The sequence below is a fragment of the Dicentrarchus labrax genome, unplaced genomic scaffold (assembly GCF_905237075.1).
Source record: "Dicentrarchus labrax unplaced genomic scaffold, dlabrax2021, whole genome shotgun sequence".
NCBI lineage: Eukaryota > Metazoa > Chordata > Actinopteri > Moronidae > Dicentrarchus > Dicentrarchus labrax.
In genome coordinates, this window is record NW_026136720.1 from 24,254,537 (window position 1) to 24,275,321 (window position 20,785).

General features: G+C 42.7%; 2 protein-coding genes across 5 annotated transcripts in view; both read left to right on the forward strand.

The window, feature by feature from the left end:
• pot1 (protection of telomeres 1 homolog) overlaps positions 1-11,703 on the forward strand; it is a 64,313-nt gene extending 52,610 nt beyond the window's left edge. For all 4 annotated transcript variants that reach the window (XM_051383488.1, XM_051383487.1, XM_051383490.1 and 1 more), the window contains 10 exons: positions 5,227-5,411; positions 6,032-6,114; positions 7,571-7,597; positions 8,151-8,307; positions 8,640-8,848; positions 9,042-9,177; positions 9,974-10,056; positions 10,543-10,637; positions 10,864-10,969; positions 11,314-11,703. In XM_051383488.1, coding sequence (XP_051239448.1) covers positions 5,227-5,411; positions 6,032-6,114; positions 7,571-7,597; positions 8,151-8,307; positions 8,640-8,848; positions 9,042-9,177; positions 9,974-10,056; positions 10,543-10,637; positions 10,864-10,969; positions 11,314-11,453 — 1,221 coding nt within the window. In that variant the 3' untranslated portion in view covers positions 11,454-11,703. The remainder of the gene's footprint in view (positions 1-5,226; positions 5,412-6,031; positions 6,115-7,570; positions 7,598-8,150; positions 8,308-8,639; positions 8,849-9,041; positions 9,178-9,973; positions 10,057-10,542; positions 10,638-10,863; positions 10,970-11,313) is intronic.
• Positions 11,704-13,295: 1,592 nt separating this feature from the next.
• On the forward strand, positions 13,296-20,167 carry gpr37a (G protein-coupled receptor 37a). Its single transcript, XM_051383491.1, is given in 3 exon segments — positions 13,296-14,754; positions 18,201-18,902; positions 18,905-20,167. Coding segments are annotated over 3 exon segments (1,779 nt in total). The 5' UTR covers positions 13,296-13,812; the 3' UTR covers positions 19,040-20,167.
• Positions 20,168-20,785: the final 618 nt, after the last annotated feature.

The window sequence follows — 20,785 nt, forward strand, 5'->3', positions numbered from 1 at the left end:
CCATGGTGGCGGTGGGGTTATGGTATGGGCAGGCGTGTGTTATAGACAACAAACACAGTTGCATTTTATTGATGGCACTTTGAATGCACAGAGATACCATGACGAGATCCTGAGGCCAATTGTTGTGCCATTCATCCACGACCATCACCTCATGTTGCAGCATGATCATGCATGGCCCCATATTGCAAGGATCTGTACACAATTCCTGGAAGCTGAAAACATCCCAGTTCTTGCATGACCAGCATACTCACCAGACATGTCACCCATTGAGCATGTTTAGGATGCTCTGGATCGGTGTACACAACAGTGTGTTCCAGGTCCTGCCAATATCCAGCAACTTTGCACAGCCATTGAAGAGGAGTAGACCAACATTCCACAGGCCACAATCAACAACCTGATGCGAAGGAGATGTGTTGAACTACGTGAGGCAAATGGTGGTCACACCAGATACTGACTGGTTTCCTGACCACCACCACCCCCACCTCCGGACCCCCCCAGTACAGTGGAACTGCACATTTTCGAGTGGCCTTTTATTGTGGCCAGCCTAAGGCACACCTGTGCAATACCCATGCTGTCTGATCAGCATCTTGATATGCCACACCTGTGAGGTGGATGGATTATCTCGGCAAAGGAGAAGTGCTCAATAACACAGATTTTGACAGATTTGTGAACAATATTTAAGAGAAAAAGCCTTTTGTGTACATAGAGAAAGTTTTAGATCTTTGAGTTCAGCTCATGATGAATGGGGACAAAAACAAAAAGTGTTGCGTTTATAATTTTGTTCAGTGTATATGTGGTCTGGGACCAGGTTAATCACAACAGCCTCCACTCTTCTGGTTTCTGTCTTTTCACCAGATGTTGAATCTGGCTGCAGGGATTCGCTACCATTCAGCCACAAGACCATTAGTGAGGTCCAACACTGATGATAATGTCTGGCTCACAATCGGCATTCCAGTACATCCCAAAGGTTTTGGATGGGGTTGAGGTCAGGGCTCTGTGCAGGCCACTCAAGTTGTTTCACACCAAACTGGGAAAACTATTTAATGGACCTTGCTTTGTTGTGTCTCTGTGGATGGCTGAGAGTTGGTTATTGTCAATACTTGGACACCTGGGGATCTTCTCTCATATCATGTCCACTTACCAATGGAACAAAGAGGGGTTTGTTGAAATCCTCCTCCAAGCTTACATAAATCAAGATACAAAAGAACGAAAATGAACATCTAAGATTTGTCACTTTCAAAATTTCAAAACTTTCATCTACAAAATCGTCTCAGTAAGCTAGTGTCCTTTTGGACGTGTGGACTGTGACTTTGGTCCTCTGATCGGATGAGTCATGATCCTGGTCTAAACTTAGTGCTGCTTCTCTCAGCTGAATGTCTGCTCTTTATAATCACACCTGGCCTCTCAGGGCCGCTACAGAGGATTTAATATGTGAATACAGACAGGAAGCTAGACCGGGCCGGAGGAGAGCCGACGCCACATGGCACCATCTTTATTCACACTGCAGTCAGTCCTCTGGTGTTTTTTCGCAGCATTAGTCACTCTCTCAGTTCTCCCTACACCTGTTTCTAAACACAAACTGTGGTAGATTGTGCTAAACTCTCTTGTAGCTCTGAGAAAACACAGCCAGACCCCCGAGTACTTATGATTGTTTTCTTCTGTCTCATTCTGCTAAACATTGAGGTCCCCAGAGATGAAGTAAAACCCGGGCAGAGTCTGGGATTCTGCAAACAAAAATACTGTCTGTTTGGTCTCATTATTTGCTTCCTGCCACAGTGGGATTTATATGATCTTAGTAATGATTCATATTCAAATAGCATGTTTTCTTATGTACTTAGAAAGTGCAGCTGAAGAACTAAAATGAAAATAATTCATATCTGCTGGAAGATTGGCACCCAACACAAGGGATTGTTTGGCTGACTGGAAGCTGATGCTAAATGTGCCAAAAGGCTTCACTTGACATCATTGTGGAGTTTGATTTTTCTTCCATTTTCTCTCCTTTTTGGAATGTGTTTATGGATTAAATTCCCTTTGCATTCAGTCTGAGCTCACCTTACAACAAGTTTGTGGCATCTGTGACAGCTTATAAGTCTATAACTATGTGACAAGTGGCAATTCATTATTTACTTCCAAAACAACCCAACAAGTGTCATTAACTCAAGTGAACCCTGAACAGCTTTGGATCTAGTGAGTTCAACTACACAATAGAAAGACACCAACATTGACTGTTGGTAGGAGACTGGATGTGACAGTATATAGTACGCTGTCGCATAAACACTCCACACACACAGTGAATTTGTACTTTGCTTGCACAAACACAAGTAGTTTTCTGTCATGCTGGGTTCTGCACCCTTTTTAACCAGTTGTGTTGTTCAGACAGCGCACACCAGCTTTCAATATGCACAAGTTTTGGCATCAGATTTTTCATTTTGTCGCTCTCACATTAAATAGAGAAATAAATCATACTGATAATCTATTATAAATGATTCTGATAAGTGATTAAATATGATATACATCCTGTATTTGTCAACCCTTGTGATTTTCCTGCCTTGATTCCACCAATAAAAAAAGCGCTGCTGGCTGCAAAATACAACATGGCAACGACCATAATGGCAAACTTGAGGATTTGAAGCGGTACTCTAGAAATCAATGGGTCATGTCACGACAGGTTCACACTGCCTTTAAACACAGAGCGAGAGAGATGACCAGACACACACACACACACACACGCGGCTTTCAAGGCACTTCTGCCTCCTGTCTTAACCCGGCATCAGGATGTAAATAGAAGTTGTTTTAAAGCTTGAAGTTGTTATCATTTTCCTCATAAGAACGTTCTCCTTGCGACTGAAACACATCAGTGTTCTATCGATGCAAAACATTTTTCCTTGCTCACAATAAATATCCTCCTCTCAGATCATAACACGACTCGCATACACAGCAGAGCTTCTCCTGTTCATCGGTTTCTAAGTAACATCCAGTTATCTGCGCATAATTCTGAATGAAAGGATAATTCCAGATGATAAAATGCTACCATGTGAGTGGGGGCAGCTCTCCAGTCCTCCCAGTTCATCTCTCAGCTCTTCATGTGGATCTTCAGAGGAGGAGAGGCCTCAGGAGATCAGCTGGTAATCCACCCTGACACTGACTCGAACTTCACTCAGCATACAGAGAAAATGGATTTAAAGGAGGCCGCAGCTTATAGAGGATTCGTTTTCTGAGTCTTTCTCCTACTCTCCAGCTATAATACAATTATAGGTCATATATGTGTGTGTGTGTGTGTGTGTGTGTGTGTGTGTGTGTGTGTGTGTGTGTGTGTGTGTGTGTGTGTGTATATCTGGTCTTATATTGACTAAACCCTGTCATGTGAAAACACTAAAAAGTCCTCATTGAAATTTCTGAACAGAATGAATCCCCCTGACACTTGATCGCTGAAGTGTTTGTCGATGATGAAAGTGAGGAAGGATTTCTGTCGACTGCAAGCTCGTCGTGACGGAGAGTTGAGGGGGGAAAAAAAACAAAATGACAAACCCTCCAAACCAAGTCTTTTGAGCCGCCTCTGAATCACTGTCGCCACATTGACTGTACGTTTGATGCAACATCGCCATCTGCTGATTGATGAGAGCAACACTGAGTTAACAGAAAAACAGAAACGGTGTGAAGGAGTGTTCTGAATCCTGATGAGGAACGTCCACTCACAGTGTCAGAGAGGAGTTGATTCAACAAGGCGTTGGATTATATTAAATTTTAACTGTAAGCCCATTACATATAGGGAAAAAATATTAGACATTTCTTAAAGTTAGAGACTAGCAGATAAGGAAAGTGGAACATCTAGCAGCTAAAGAGTCATATATTTTTAATCAGTTATAAGGAGAGTGAATATTGGATTTGCATTCATCAGGTCGACACATGCTTACATTTACTGGTTAGGTTAGGTTTAAATGGGCTATCTCAGCTTGGGCTTAGAGACCACAAATTCAAAATCAAAAATAAAAGTAAACAATGCAGAAAAATGTGCCCTGTGTCTGTTAACCTATAGCAGTGATCCTCACTATTTTCTTCACAAGAGCAAAATCAAGTGGAGAGCCACTTTTACGACAACATACCAAGTCACCTTTGCTAATGTGTATTTCTACATATAAACTGGACATCCCACAAAAAAAGAAACAACACAGCCAATACATTTTCAATTAAGACCATATTTACCTTAATACTGGGATGAGCGGAAGCTGGCATGCATGTTCTTGACTTTCTTCATGTTAATTTTCGTCTGCTGCTTCATCAGACTCTTTTTCCTCACTATTTGTTACAATGCTGTGTGTCTGTCCGTCTGGTTTTTGCCATTTTTTTTTATTAGAAATCGATCCATTTTGTGCCTGAATCTCACGCTGGCTAGCGGAGCTAACGTAACCTGGCTGCAAGCGTGCACTGCTGTCAAGTGTAAACAATGCCATAAGCGGGCTGCGTTGCAAGGTTTGACAGTGCCCACTTTGGGAAACACCATTAATGAAGGTGAAAGGAGAAGTATAATGCAGATGTTTGCCTTTTTGTAGTTCAGTGTTCACTGTATATTTATGTAGCACATTTGAAAAAATGTATTGGCTGTGTTACCATATTGTTATAAGCTACCATGCGAACCACCAATTAAAGCTTGACGAGTATCTCTGATCTATAGTATTATTAGATTAGAATGAGTCGTGCTTTAATGTAAAAGCAGATGTTAGTGTTGTAGTTGGTTGAGCTTATTTTGAACCATTTTGTATAGGACAGCAACTAATGATTATTTTCATTATTGGTACATCTGCTGATTATTTTCTCCATTAATCAATTGATTGTTTGATTTGTTGTCGTTTCACTGCAGTATAAACTGTTGGTTAACAAAACATATTTTATAAGCTCTTCATATGTTTTGTAAGTGAACATCTTAATTTGTGAAGTAACTAAAGTGTCGTAAAGTAAAAAAAGTCTAATATTTACCGATGCCATGTGGTGGAGTAGAGGTAGAAAGCGGCATGAGAAGAAAATACTCAAGTAAAGTACAAATACTTCAACTTTGTAGTTAAGTACAGGACTTTAGTACATGTACTTCACTGAACGTGGACTCTTGTGTGCTCCTTGTATCCTCTCTCTTGCTCTTGTCTGTTTACTCATAAAATTATTCTAATATTTTAATAATAATTTCTTTGATAAATTGTTTTGGTTTGTTAATTCTTCCATTTGTCCCATCAGCCTGGAGACTTCCTGAGGATCTACAACCTAAGAGCGATCCCAGGATCCAGTAAGGTGCCTGGCCTCACCAGCAGCCAGTCAGAGGAGGTGGATCACCTGGCTTTTCACCTGCATGGGGGGACGGCATACGGCAGGGGGATCCGGGTTCTTCCAGAAAACAGCCCCGACGTGCTAGAGCTCAAGAGGTACAGAAAGAGACAGGGGACAAATATACCTGAGAGAACTGAGGCTAGAAAGAAAGGAATTGTTGAAAACTGTTCAGTTTCATATTACACACCAGTGCAGTACTAGTGTAGACAAAGTCAACTGCCGTTCATAAGGTTTAAAGGTCCAGTGTGTAACATTTAGGAGTATAGGAATCATGTTTTTGTTGCCTTAGAATGAGCTGTTTATACATACAGACACCGTGGGACGCCTTCCATGGAGTCCGCCATGTTTCTACAATAGCCCAAAGCAGACCAGCTAAACATTGCCTTTAGATAGGGGCGTTCACGTTTTTTTCATGTTTCGTGGCCACCATGGTGAGGCAAGGGAGTTGCAACTTCACCACTAGATGTCACTAAATCGTACACACTGGACATTTAAAGTTTGGAGCATCTAGTTTAAAGGGAAATGTTTAGAGGACTGGAACTATAATATATATATAATCCTATTTGGTGAGTGCCTTACAGTTTTGAAATGCAGATATGTTAAGTACAATAGCATTCCAATAATTTAACTGGGATTTTTTATTGTATTTATTCAGTTGTGTGTGTGTGTGTACATGAGCACAAGTCTCGTGTTTTTCTTGTTTTTGTCTCTGTAGAGTCATTGAGGCTTTGCCGGAGGATGGCGAGCTGAATGACTCAGCAATGTTGGAAATCTGGAGCACTCCACCAGAGTCTCTGGGTAAGAATGGATGTTGGATGGGTCTCAAATTTATCGGATTTCTACTGGACCATCAGATCATATCAGAACCTGTTAGTCCACTGGATGGACTGGCATGCAACTGGCCACAGACAGTCCTGTTCCCCTCCGGATGAATCTAAATAACTTTGGTGATCCCTCAACTTTCAGCGGCATCATCACGTCAAATTTAAATGTGTCCAATACTTTGGTTTATGAGCTGCAAAAGTAACGACATTCCCATCAGACTGATTTTAGTAATAATTAGCAAATGTTAGCATGCTAAAACATTAAGCACAAAAATAGAAGCACATCTGTTCAGTCAGACGCAGATGAGACGGATGACTGAAAAAATGTAGCTGAAACACCTCTCGTGTAGACACACCATTAATTATTTTTCCCGTTAACTTCCTTTGTTGTGTCTGCTTAAAAGTGACTAAGTGAAGTCTAATTTTCATTGTGTGACTTAAATACAAAGCACAATGTGAGTGGTGGTCGCCTGCCAGCCTTTAATTAAATGAAAAACATGTTCGCCAGCAGCAGAAATATGAACATCCTGACTGCTCTGACAGACCATTTTCTTCACTGAGGAGGGGATGGATGGATGGATGGACTGAAGCTGCAGGGAGCTGCTTCCATTAGCAGAGCCTTCTAAAAGCCCACGGTTCACTGGGAATATAATAAAAAAGTCCAAACTGTGACTGTGACCTGAAGGTTTCCACAAAGACAGACAAACAGCTGCAGTTTTAAAAGAATTCTTCAGCAATAAAAAAGCTCTGTGTTCAGACCTGATGTCTGTTATAAATACATGTGGACAAAATATTTGTTTTAAAACTAACCTCGTACCCGGAGTAGAATCAGAACCGGGTCGTTTAAGAACACAGAAACAAGCAGGTGAAGAAGGAAAAAGGATAAAAAATGATACTGAATTATGACACTAATAATACTAATAAAGACACTGACATTCTTATTATACAGTATATTCTATATCTGTAAGAAAACAATTGTTTCTCTGGTCTCTCAAATTTAAAGTGGTCTAGTTTTGACAATTTTCAAATTCAATTTATGTCCTTATTTATTCCCTCTCGTTTAAAGCTTATTTTTTGCATAATTCTTGTATATTCTTTGCTTTTATTTTCCTGTTTTAAATAAAATATTTATTATAATAAACCAACTGCATTTCAGTAGAAACTAGATTCATTCATTAATCTCTAGATTGTTCTTTGCCTCTCAGTAGCAGGGAGATGATCACAGCGACTGTGATGATTATGCACAATGCTGTTTGAAGCCTTCTAATAAAATGCTTTTTAGATCAGATGATTTTTTTTTTTCTCAGCTGCCAGCTAGAGCAGCTCAGCAGAGTACAGTTTGTTTATTGGCCCGTGTTACTTATTGCTTATTGATCTGTGTATCCCTGTATCTGGTTCAGTCCTTGATGGTTTCTCTGTTTCTGATTCAGATGGTGAAACAGTGGATTGCATCACAGGTATGACACACAACACACTGCAACAGCTCAATAGGTCTGGTGTGATGTTAAACAGTCCACATTTGTAAAATATAACAAACACAGCTGTTATTTTGTCAGAAAGTGTCATTGTGTTTTTCTCAGTTTGGAATGTATTTATTATGAATGTAATATTCATAGGTATGTTTTCATTAGTGTTTAATCCAAAGCATTGTGGGTGATGATCTATTGACCCTCCGATGATATCATTGTTAGGGAACAGCCTCTGAGGTGTGATGTGTTAGAAAAGTTGTGAAATTGGACTTTAGAGACATAGTAGGAGTCCTGTTTTAAGGTTTTCTGCAATTATTTTACAAATATCTGAAATTACAGCCAAGGTCCAGTCAACTGCAGTGTTCCTTAATTGAGTTTTAGAATTCTAAAGCGCTATGTCTACAGGTAGTGTTCGATAGCTTAATGGTTATTTCCATTTCCCAGTTTTTTAAAGGATTTTTATGTAGAATTAAAAAAGTCTGATTGTGTCTGTGAAACTGTAACTATGTTTGTTGTGTTGTACCTTGACTGTGTGCGTCAGAGAGAAGCTGTGGTCACGACATACAGTCGGTGACGCTGTCCGAGCTGAAGCAGTGCGATCCGGGTCGAGTTCACCACGTCAGAGTCCAGCTGAGATCCTACGAGCCCCGCAGACTCCACCAGGCTCTGAAGCTCTACTGCAGCAAGTGTACATCTATGTAGGCTAACACACAATATTGAAATATTAATTAAGCTCTCAATGTTTCCTGTAAACTCTAACTCTGGTTTAGGGTTTTATTTTTGTCACATGCACATGCAGACTTTCTTTTGTTGTTTAGGGTTTCAAATTGGTCTTAAATTCATTTCCAGGCATACAGATGCAGACATTTGTGGCAGTGGGTATTGGATTTAAAGTTGGTCTGTCTGAATTAATATTTCGGAATATGAAAGTTAAGAAGTTAAGAACACCAAAATATGTCTCAAATATGACATATATATGAGAAATTACTCTCTAAAATGTAAATGATCTGATTCTGCGTTGTGATCTCAGACAGGACGTCCCAGATGATGAACTGGTGGCCAGTCTCTTCTCTGAGGCGTCCAAGGACCCTGGACCCTGCAGCCCCCCACCGTGGGCATTCTCTGGGTGGGTCGACATCCCCGGAGATTCCCCAGGATCCTCAAAGCGAGCTCTGAGTGTTCACCTGTCCACCCAACTCATGTCTGAGGGCAAAACCAAGGAGCTCATCTTCCTCATGGGTAACAACCAAACACACTCTTTATTAAAGAACTTAAAATTTAAACACTTTTGAGGGGATCGAGCATGTTACACCAGAATCTTTAGTCACCTGAAAGGATAAAAGCTTTATTTTTTGCTGCCATCAAAGCCAGAAATTTTACATTTTCATCCTAAAATCAGACACACGGTGACAGATATTTTGGTGTCTTGCAGGTTCGACTCTGGAGGAAACATGTCGACTAACGTCAGGCTACCAGAACATTGTCCCTGTGAGGGCGTCAGGAGGTCACATGGCTCTGCTCGACCTGTCTGCACCTTTCCTGTTCAGAGGCAGGAAGAGATACTACGGGTCAGAGATGAGCCTCGCACACAAATCCTATAATACAGTTAGAGCCTTATCAAAATCAGTTAGTTGCTCAATCTTGTTGTAAATAAGCAGCTGTGTCAGCTATTTTTCTCATTTTCTGTTCATTATGACTGTGGATGGTACACTCACTCACTGTGTGACAATTTAGTAAGATATTAGTGTTAGTTTTAGTAAGATATTAAAAAGTGTCATTACCACAGTGTTAACACTACATGGAGTAAGGCTTGTGAAGAGGGAAAGAGACAAAAGCAAACTGCTGATATAAAGTTGGAAGTAGTCTATTGTCTAAAATATCTCTGTAGACTGCAGCAGTAAGATTTCACTTCATTAAAGCGCCTAGAATAGACCAAACCAGGAAAACAGGCCCAGATCATTATTTTAATTCTCCCCCACTTAACTACACTTGGCACTTCACATTCAGGCAGGTACACAATCTCTGTAGTTTTAATGTAAAACAGAAGAAAAAGGGCTCAACTGGGGATGTTCCTGGTGACTCATTTAGCCGTCGATTAAACAGAAATTTTAACTACTAGCAAAAATGGATACTCATGTACTTTTGGTCATGCTGTGTATGCCTCTGCGTCATACCCAACTGTGCGAGGAAAGTGTGCCTGAGGAGATTTGAGCTGGTACATATGCAATGTTAATGAGAGAATATGTTTGATGATACTTTAGAGCACATCAGTGTTTTATTCACAGTAAAGGATAGACAGATAAGTGCACAGACATCCCAGAGCTGATCATGTATTCTCTTTATGATTTCCTGTGTGTGTTTTAGGTGTAGGCAGTGCTCTGAGGCTGCAGCGAGGGAACCGTGTGCTGAAGGAGTCGAGCTGATCGATGAGAAGATCATTGCAGAAGGTGAGAGCCTGGTTTGACTTTCTGGATTGTCAGAGGGAACTGTGGAGGTGGAGAAAACACACAGGAAGCAGCTTCCAGTAAAATGCCAGCTTCTTCTGCTGCCTCTGAGTGGCCAAACTAAAACTAATGCAGCTTTGACAGAGGAAACCCTGAGCCTCTGCACAACTTGATCAATAAAAAATGAATCTGCATCAATTTTAATAATCAGTTTGTCAAATTTAATCAAAAGTTTAAGAAAAAAGTCCAACCATTCTCTGTCTGCGTCCTTGAACGTACCATCAAGGAGAGTTTTAAAACTGGTGCCTGCTCTGAACTGCAGCCAAAACGACAACAATCTGACACTTACAAAAAATAAGGTTTCCTCTTCCCGCCTCCTGATTCAGCAGGTGGAAAAGCTCATCAGCTGATCTCAGGTCTGTTCTAGCTGCAGCTTTTCCTCTGACATAAATCACGCAGTGTTAACAGCTCTATTCTCATGGTCTGCAGCTCTCGGGGTTCAGCTGCTGCAGTTCGTCCTGCTGATGAAACTCGAGCTGCAGGACGGCACTGACACGCTGGAGGCCTTCCTGTGGAGAGACGCCGTAAGTTTCACATCACATTTACAGTCCTGCTTCCTCGGGATCAAAAGCTGCCGGGACTTGTAGCAAAATGATACATGAAACATTCTGAAGTTTGTGTTTGTTTTAGTACTGTAGTGGCTGTATGGAAAAAACACACAACATGATAAAACCGCCTTAAACTGTTTTTAGAAAGTGATTTTAACTCATAAGTTAATGACTTAAAATTATGCTTTGTATCTTTCACCAGGAGTCTTTCTTCAGGGTGTCTGCAGAGGACGTAGCAGCCAATCAGGAGGCTCAGAACAGCATCCGTCAAACAATGGACTCCCTCTGTCCAGCAGGGGGCAGCACTGGTACATCTTTCACTTGAATTAGAGAGCTAACTCTTTAGTCCAGCAGCAGCTTCACTACAGTCACATTATCATAGGGAAGAATAACTCACTGTGATAAAATCAATCAATAAAGGAAGAAGAAACATTGTAAGATTAATTTGAACCTGAACAGCGGCAGGTTTTGTTCACTGATGAGACACGATCAGTTAGAATGAATTGAATCTAAGTTTACTGTACGCTGCTGCTCCTCTGTCACTCAAACTACACTCCTTACCATGTTCATCATTATGAGTCACATAGAGCGTTTCTCTGTGGAAGTTCAGGTTTGTGTGAAGCTGGTCTCAGTTGTGTTTGTGTGTCTTCAGGTGAGTGTCCGTGGCTGGATTTGTGCCTGACGGTATACCGAGCAGAGGACGACGGGGGACAGAACCAAACCTGCTACCAGATCTGCCACACCACCATCACCAAAACCCCTTCCACGCAGTCCGACCCCGCCCCCGCCTGAACCACCTGCTGATCACAGGTCACCAGTAAACCTACCCTGCAAAAAGAACAACTGTTTTTGTTCACTTCCTCTGTTGTTTTTATTTGTATTTATTGTGTAAAACTAAATAAATGTACAGAAAATGTTACTGCAAAAATGTACAGGACTAGTGACTGACATGTGAGTGTATTTTTAAAACCTCTGCTGTTTCCAGTGCAGTAAACAGAGCCTTTGTATGACTTTCAAAATAAAATAAATGACTTTGACTGAGGCTGTTCGTATTGTAGCAGCTGTGTATGGGTGCAAACAGCCAGTGAACGCTCTCTGATTCAGAGAGGCTGTGATTCACAGTATTTCCCCAACATTACTGATCTTGGGTCAGTTACGCATTTTGCAAAGTTTGCACCAACTGTGATAAGAAGTAAAATATCTCAGTTTTTCCAAGTTTATGTAACCTAGATTGGTTTACTGTATAAACAGTGAACCTGAAACAAGGATGGATGGATGTGAACACAGTCTTATTTCTTCCATCGCAGTTTCTGACTTGTCTCCCCCAGGATATGTTTTAAATTCATTTTTGGGCATGTTTGCCTTCATTTGAGAGTTGATAGAATAGAGACAGACAGGAAGTGTTGGGGTGAGAGAAGGGAGTATGAGGTGCAAAAAAGGTCCTCAGCTAGACTCTAAACATCACATGTATGCGGATTAACCGTTAGGTGACCAGGACAACCTCTCCCTGAACTTAACCATATCAAACCTCCAGCAAACCTCAACCATCTTTTTATATTAACCCCAACAAAACATTTTCAACCTTATGAATAAACAGATTCACTTGTCTATAGTTACTACCACAACCATTTTTTTTTGTCTGCTGGCTGGTCTGCCCACCACTTTGGTCCAGAGTGACATGTCTGGTTCAGACATCCGCGTTCCCTTCAGGATGAGGTGTTAATAATTTGGGGTATCTTTTAACATTTAACTCCTTCCTCCGTTTGTCCAATACTTTGGTGTATGTCTAAGTTCCTGTAAAACCAATGACATGCTTCCAGGAAGTAAAACTGTAAAACCTCTCAGTCAAAAGCCAATTTAAACCTCTTTCATCTTAAATGTTGCACATTGGATTAGTGATGGTGTAATACCCAGACTTTGCACTAGATGGCACTAACAATCTGTAAATGTTGGTTCTGGCATGAACTTCCCTTTAAGTACAAGGGAACCATTTCTTTACTGGAACTTATTTTGTTTTTCTTTAACTTTTCAACAAATTCCAAAGACATTTTGGAGAATGTCTGGTGTTAAATATAAACTTTGAATAATTGAATGTTGATCTGTGTAGAGTTACTGTAAAAATATCACAAGTACACTATGAATTCCTGCAGGATTATTTAGAAATGTCTGTATTTATGTTTTTCTGTGAAACTTAGTATTCCTACAGTTATATTAGTCTATATCCAAAATTGTGGTATAACATTAATTTATGCACTACAAAACTGCAAGTCTTCAAAAGAGAATAAAGTTTTTCTTCATTTTTAAATAAATTTAAATAAGAAGTTTGTGCCTGATCATTTTCTGCTTGAGGTCTTTTACCAAGTTCAGAAAGCTTCTATCTGGAAAACTTTTACATTTTAATAAATGTTTGAGTAATAAATTGAGGACGGCTACCATCAGTGTCATTTCAGGAAAACGATAAAAACTTCTTGAAGGCAAGCTCTTTATCAAAAGTGTCCACATAAAAAAATACTGTCAGAGTGATTCACACACGGTAATCCCACACAGATTACGGCTCAGTGTGTTATTTGTACACTTGATTAGGGTTTGACAGATAACTCCCTCCTCCTCCCTCCCTACCTCCCTCCCGCCCGCCCTGCACCTCCTACTCTCGGGTCCTCTTCTCTCTGTTTCTCAGACGGAGCTTGGCGTCCCCACCGGCCATATTTCACCGCGCTCTCTCCCGGCCTCCGAGCGCTCCGGAGCGGCTGTGCGCGCAGAAACTTCATGGGACGGACGTGGACCTGCCCCGGGTGGGATTCAGCACTCTACCCCGACCCCCTCCATCAGCTGCAGAGGATCTGAACAGTCAGTTTACTTTTTCCATCTCAGTTTGAGGACATTCTTTCCCCTCTGGTTTTTTGTCTCTTTGGTGATGCCTCCAGACTGGAGCCGCTCCGGGACGCACCATAACCCGACAGGTGCTCCTCTGATACACGAGCAGAGACTTTGTGTGAGCTGTTTGCGCGCAAAGATGAAGGAAAACTGATTATTTGTGTCAGTTTAAAGTTCAGATTTCTGCTTTTTTGGACTGATTATCAGAAACCAGAGATGGATCGATCATTTTGGAAAACGCATCAGTTTGATCTGAGGGGTTAGAAAAAGCAACACGATGCTGCTTCCATTCTCGAGGTTACTGTGTGTGTGGCTCTCCAGCGAGGCCGTCGCGAGTCAGTTCCACTGGAAGAAAACAAAGACGACTTTGAGTCCTCATTATGAATCCACCGCCGCTGATAGGAATGCGCAGAGCCGGAGATGGCGCACAGTCATCGGGGAGGACAATGGGGGGACGCGCGGGGCAAATGCGCACGCCTCGTGGCTGGATACTGTAAACCCGTCATTCCCTGAGTGGCCTGGAACCCAGAAACCCCGAACCGCTGTGCGTAAAAGCGATGCGCAGAATGGAGCGCGGCGCATACCTGTACATGGAGACGAAGCTTTGCGCACGGAGGGGCCGCGGAGCGATGGATGCAGCCCGGGAGAGGTGCTTAAACAAACCCCGCATGGACTCACCTGCAGCCTCGGGAGGACTGGACACAAACGGCGGAAGAGACGGAGCGCAAAACCCAGAAGGGCGAAGCGGAGCGAGCCGCTGCAGGACGGAGCCGCGGGCGCGTGGGAAGCTCTGCCCGTGGCCATGGCACAGGAGCAAGAGGCCGGACCCCCCTTCGGACTCAACACCAGTGACTATGAGGAGGAGTACTCTCTGCCAGACTTTCCCGACACCACGCCGTTCGTGCCGGTGAACCCGCGGACCAGACGGAAGCAGGTGAAGAACCCGTTCTACCCGGTCACCGCAGAGTCCTACGGAGCCTACGCGGTCATAATCACCGCCGCCGTCATCTTCAGCGTGGGGATCATCGGGAACGTGTCGGTCATGTGCATCGTGTGTCACAACTACTACATGAGGAGCATCTCCAACTCGCTGCTGGCCAACCTCGCGCTCTGGGATTTCATCATCATCTTCTTCTGCCTGCCGCTCGTGGTGTTCCACGAGCTCACCAAGAACTGGCTGCTGGGGGAGTTCTCGTGCAGGATCATCCCCTACCTGGAGGTGAGAGGGGAGGGGTCTGGTTCTGGTTGTACGTGAGTCAGATGTCAGCTGACAGGTGTTTGTAAGGACGATCATGGGATTACGTATGACGTAATTTTGTAGGCCACTTTCCCACCTCAAATTGCCAGTGGAGTTCATGAACAGAGGTTTTGATAATGAAAACGATGATAGATGGTGACGAGAACATGCTGTGTTAAACGTTTTATTCTACACACAAATCAACACAGTTTCCATCACATACACACCAATAACATCAGTTGATCTAAACACAGACATAAATGATAGGTTACATTTTTTTTTTTTAGTCTAATCAAATCAGTCTCAAATCAAGTCTGTTTAGTACAAAACTCCCTGTCTGGACAGTGTCTCCGTGCTGAGCTGCAGTGGAGATAAAACAACGCAAAGAGGAAATGTTGTCCTCCCTACCAGCATATTTTTAGAACTGCAACAGAGGAGTGAGGGGAGCAACATCTGTAGGAGGCATTTGTGTTAATTGCTGCTGGAGGGACCGGGTGGGTAGTGTGCAACGTACAGAATCAGAGCCAACAGCCACGAGAAGCCTCTGGATGCAGCTTTATGGCGCTTTGACAGCAGCTCAACATACATAATAGAGAGTATGAGAATAGGAGACGCCACCCCCCTCTTGTTAGAGAAATGCCCCTTGTTTATCCCTCTCCATCCCCTAGTAGCAGAGAGGGTGAAGGGGAGGAGAGGTTGTTAAGCTGAATATGTTATTGAGTCTGCCTCACCCATCCATCCATTATCTGACTGAGGCTGAGCCGGTCCTGAACATCCGTGTGGCCCCTAAGCAAAGTTCTGCTAAAGGGCCCTCCTACCTGACCCGTGAGCCATGTAAGCCATTTTCCACTGCCACCCAGTCACACCTGACACCCCCGTCCTCCTAAGAATAAGTAGACCTATACAGAACAGAATGAGGCAGTATTATTGAATCTTAAAGTTAAAATCAATTTCAAACCATACGAATCAATTTCAAATTCAAAACTTCATCAACTCATGTTGATGTGAACGGGTCACATTAGGTGAATTAGGTGGACGGTGGCTACAGACTGCAGTCGGGGCTTAAATCAGGTTTAATGTCACTTAATGTGAAGGGTCTTTAATCTGATCAGTGTCACATCAGACTGCAGAAAACAACACGACACCTGCTCCACACGAGACATCCTGCTGTCCAATCAGAGTGAAGATCAGGATTAATGAAGAGTCTCTAAGACTGAGATTAGAGAAAGACGACCCCCCTCTGATCAGTCTTCATCAGAGGAAACAGGACAAGGGGTTCTGAGATTAGATCTGGATATATAGATGTTTTCTTTAATTTCATAGGTTGTATAGATCATCTTTTCCTTGGTTTGATCTCCTTAGTTGCACTGAAGGGAAATCTTAAAGCTTCCTGCACAGAGCCCTGACCTCAACCACATCCGACACCTTCAGGAGGAGTCAGACCTGATCACCCAACCTCAGCGTTGGACTTCATTAAAAGCTCTTGCAGTATGGGATCAAATCCCTGCGGCCAGGTTCAGTATCTGGTGGAAAGGCTGAAACCAGAAGAGTGGAGGCTGCTAAAGCAGCGCATTAATGCCTGTGATGTTGCAATCACATGGTCAACTGCCAGGTTCCACTGTCCACATACTTTTGGCCATTTAGTTGCAATGCATCTTGTAATGCCAGTGTTTGTGTTGGTGATGTTGATCTGAAGTTGATCTGAAGTTGACATTGTTGACATGTTTTTAATCAGCTGAATGTCTGGTGTGTAAATACTAGCAGCAGGTTCACGTGTCGAAGTGTAAAATCTTTATAATGTCGATAAACAAAAGGTTGTATTTAGATTCCACTTTAATCTTCTTAGCAGCAGCAGCCCTCCGGTTTGAGATGATGACCTACATGACATCAGTGATAATTACTGATGTCACCAACTGTCATTTTCTGTTTCATTTGTTAGGATACTGTCCTTTAATGTAGTTCCAAATTAATAAAAACCTAAACACTAAATATACTTAAGATTACACATTCATTAAAAAGCTAATTTGAAGAAGTGAAATAAAGAGCAGTTGATGAGCTCAATCCTGTTGTCTCTTCTGTTTAATGGAGCGTAATCACACAAAACAGCAAGAGGGTTAAAACGAGAAAACACACACACACACACAATCTCACACACACACACACACACACACACACACACACATACAGACACAGACACACACTGTCTGAGTTCCCGTCATATCAGAGATACTATAATTACCAGTTTTTTACTCTTTATTGTCACTCACATTAACATCCAAGTAGTAATCATGACTACAGGATTTTTCTGAAAGCTCTGATATATCTGACTCAGCGATAAATAATACAAACGTGACTGACCTCATGTTCATCGAGTCCATCATGTTAATTCATGTTAATTAAACCCATATTTACTGAATATGAGTATTTTAAACTCTCACATGATCAGCTCTACTTTAAGTGTGTTTCCACCCACCTGTTTGTATGCACATTTTCAATTAGGGGATAAAGAAACCTGCATGGAGAAGAAGCGCCAAGAACTGTTTATCTCCGGGAACCAACTCTAATATTCACAGTACAGTAGTGGATGGACGCAGATTTTCTGCAAATCTGGTTCAAATTGGTGCTGCATTTAGATGCAATATTCACTTCTCTAATGATACAAGCGTCTTGAGTCATCTGATCTTTCAGTCTCTACCAACCATCATATATGACATTAACGCAGCACTCAGGCCAGTCAAATGGCGAGCTGTGAGAATAGCTCAAGCAGAGGTAAAAAGTTGGCAGAAAAAAAAGATGACATTAGAAGTGAGTATGAGTGGATATCATGGTTACAATGATCTTTAACATACACACACTGCTGCACTGGAACAACGTCATGGGAACTGTAGTTTTTAAACGCTTCCACAGGAACCTGTTGTTAAAATCAAGAAGCATTCATATAAGGTTTCATAGACCAAAGAGAGACTGTTCTGAGTAACAGAAGATAGTGGAACAACGAACAGGAAGTGACAGGACTCTGGCAGTGTTACCCTGTGTCCCCACACCAGACACACACACACACACACACACACACACACACACAGACACATAAACACAACTGGTTTCCGTGTGTCCTTCTTACAGTGTGAAGTGTTTACAGCTGCTGAGACACAACAGAGAGGTTGTCAGGTTTCTGACATAACACAGAGCAGAAGAGTGTGTGTGTGTGTGTGTGTGTGTGTGTGTGTGTGTGTGTGCATGTGTGTGCGTGCGTGCGTGCATGTGTGTGCGTGCGTGCGTGAGTGCATGCGTGCATGCGTGCGTCTGAACTGTATGTTCCTCTTATTCTGGGTCATTCTTCCCAAAAAGTAATCAGGCCAGAAAGAGTGTGGAGAGCTTTGTAAGTGTACATTGAGAAGTGTAACCCGAGGTTCCTCTTCTCTTCCCAGGTGGCTTCTCTCGGGGTCACAACCTTCACACTGTGCGCTCTGTGCATCGACCGTTTTCGTGCTGCCACCAACGTGCAGATGTACTACGAGATGATCGAGAACTGGGCGTCCACCACGGCCAAGCTCGGCGTCATCTGGGTGGGTGCCCTGCTGCTGGCGCTGCCCGAACTGCTGATCCGGCAGCTGGTCACTGAGGATGGCGATCCGCCTGACGTGGCGCCATGCGAGCGCTGCGTAGTCCGGATCTCCACTGACCTCCCAGACACGCTGTACGTCCTGGGACTCACATACACTGGTGCACGCCACTGGTGGTACTTTGGCTGCTACTTCTGCCTGCCGACGCTGTTCACCATTTGCAGCTCACTGGTCACGGCCCGCAAGATCCGCCACGCCGAGCGGGCCTGCATCCGCGGCAGCAAGAAGCAGATCCAGCTGGAGAGCCAGATGAACTGCGCCGTGGTGGCGTTGGCCATCCTCTACGGCTTCTGTATCATTCCAGAGAATATCTGCAACATCATCAGCATGTACATGGCAGCCGGCGTTCCCAGGAGAACCCTGGACATCCTGCACCTGGTCAGCCAGCTGCTGCTCTTCTGTAAGTCTGCAGTGACGCCAGTGCTGCTGTTCTGCCTCTGCCAGCCGTTCACCAGAGCATTCCTGGACTGTTGCTGCTGCTGCTGTGACGAGTGCGGCCCGGCCCACCCCCCCCCACCACCGCCGCCGCCAGCGACATCGAGAACGAGTGCACCACCACCGAGATGGAGCTGTCGCCATTCAGCACCACGCGCAGAGAGGCGTCCACCTCCACTGCCTACGCCGTCGTGGGGACACACTGCTGAGGTCAAAGGTCATCAGTGTCAGGTGGAGTTTGTTCCGGGTCGTTCCGCTGATTGTGTTTAGGAATTTGATTGGTGGACGCGTTGACATATCAGGCTGTAAATACCTGAGTTTTTAAAGACTTGAGTGGAATTGACTCCAAAGTGTTGAACAAGTTTGTGTTTACTGAGTGAAGACGTCACTGTTTGTCCTTTCACTGTTTACAGAATTTACATATAAAAGAACACACAGCCAGTATTGGCTAGCATATATTTGTTTAGTTCTTTTTCATTAACTCACCAGTATTTTACTGAAGCTGCACTCAGTCTTACTTTTTGATCATTGTCACTGTATTTTACAGAAGCTGAGAGCCGACATGGACCCTGAACATTTCTTGAGATCACGACGCAGTCCAACAATGTAGACTGAGTCCTTATGTCAAACAAATGTGGTTTGACATCTTGAGATAAATGATAATTAAATTGGATAAAGTTTTATTTTATGTGTCTGTAATTTCATAAGTTCCTCTGGAAAAAGAACTTATTTTAGTTTATTTATAAAGCACTTGTTAAATTTACTGTAAAGAACAAACCTATATAAAACCAAAATATACATTTAATATTCTTTTATTCTCCAAATATATTGAATTTGGACAAATTTCACCTCTTTCTATGTTCAGCTGACGTGCTGCACACTCACTAAAAGACTTTCTGTGCTACGCTAGCAGTTATTTGAAATCGGGCATCTACCAATCAGACACTGTCTTATAGACATTGTTCTTTCCAGGAAACTATTAGGAAACTACAGATCCTTAAAATAAAGTGCTACCATAAGTCGTTGTGTTGGGATAACGGGCATAAAAAATGGTCGTCACCTGTGGTTTTGTACCTTTGGATGTTCCTGGTTGTTTTCTTTCCTTTCTTTGTGTGAGTCAGTGGGACGTACAGTAGTGTACTGAGAATGGCCGTTGACGCTGTGTTGTTTGATGATGATGTTGTGAATCAGTTCTGGCTGTGCGAGTGTGTTGCTCTTCACTCTGTGTTTGATAGCAGAAGACTGCACTCTGTACGGTGCATGTGTAATGACAGAGTTATTGTTTTTTTTAGCCACAAGAGAAGTGTCACTTTAATAAAGAAATATTTTAAAATAGATTTTTGAACCCTGTTTGCATTTAGTTGATTTATTTATTCGATGGCAGCCCAATGTGGTCAAGAGCAAGAAGGCAGAAACAGTATAAAATGTGAGGGTGCAGTTAGTAAATGTTTGGGGCTAATGCAATCATGTAATTCATGTCTATTCTCACAGATGCAAAGTAAATACACATCAGTTTAACTTTTTTGAATTTTGTTATTGATTTTTTTTTGGGGGGGGTTGCCTTTATTGATAGGAACAGCTGAAGAGAGACAGGAAAGGGGGAGAAATAGGAGTAACAGGCAGCCACAGGACTTGGCCTTAGTAGATGGTGTACACGCTATACCAGAGTGCCCCAACTTTTGTGATCTTTGACATGCAAATTTCAGCTGTTGATCGATTAGCAAATCTTCTCTAATGCAGGATTCACGTCATTCAGTCGCCACCGTTCTGAAACAGCTCCACTGTTTTGTCTGGCTCTGACATATAATATCCTGCTAGCACACCTTAAAGGCCACAGTGTTTATAACAGACACAATATGAAAGTGTTGGACATGACTTATCACAAGTGGAGCTAAAAATGAGTAACTGAATTTGGTAATATTAGAAAAACAAAAAAAAGAGTAAGTATGTGCAGA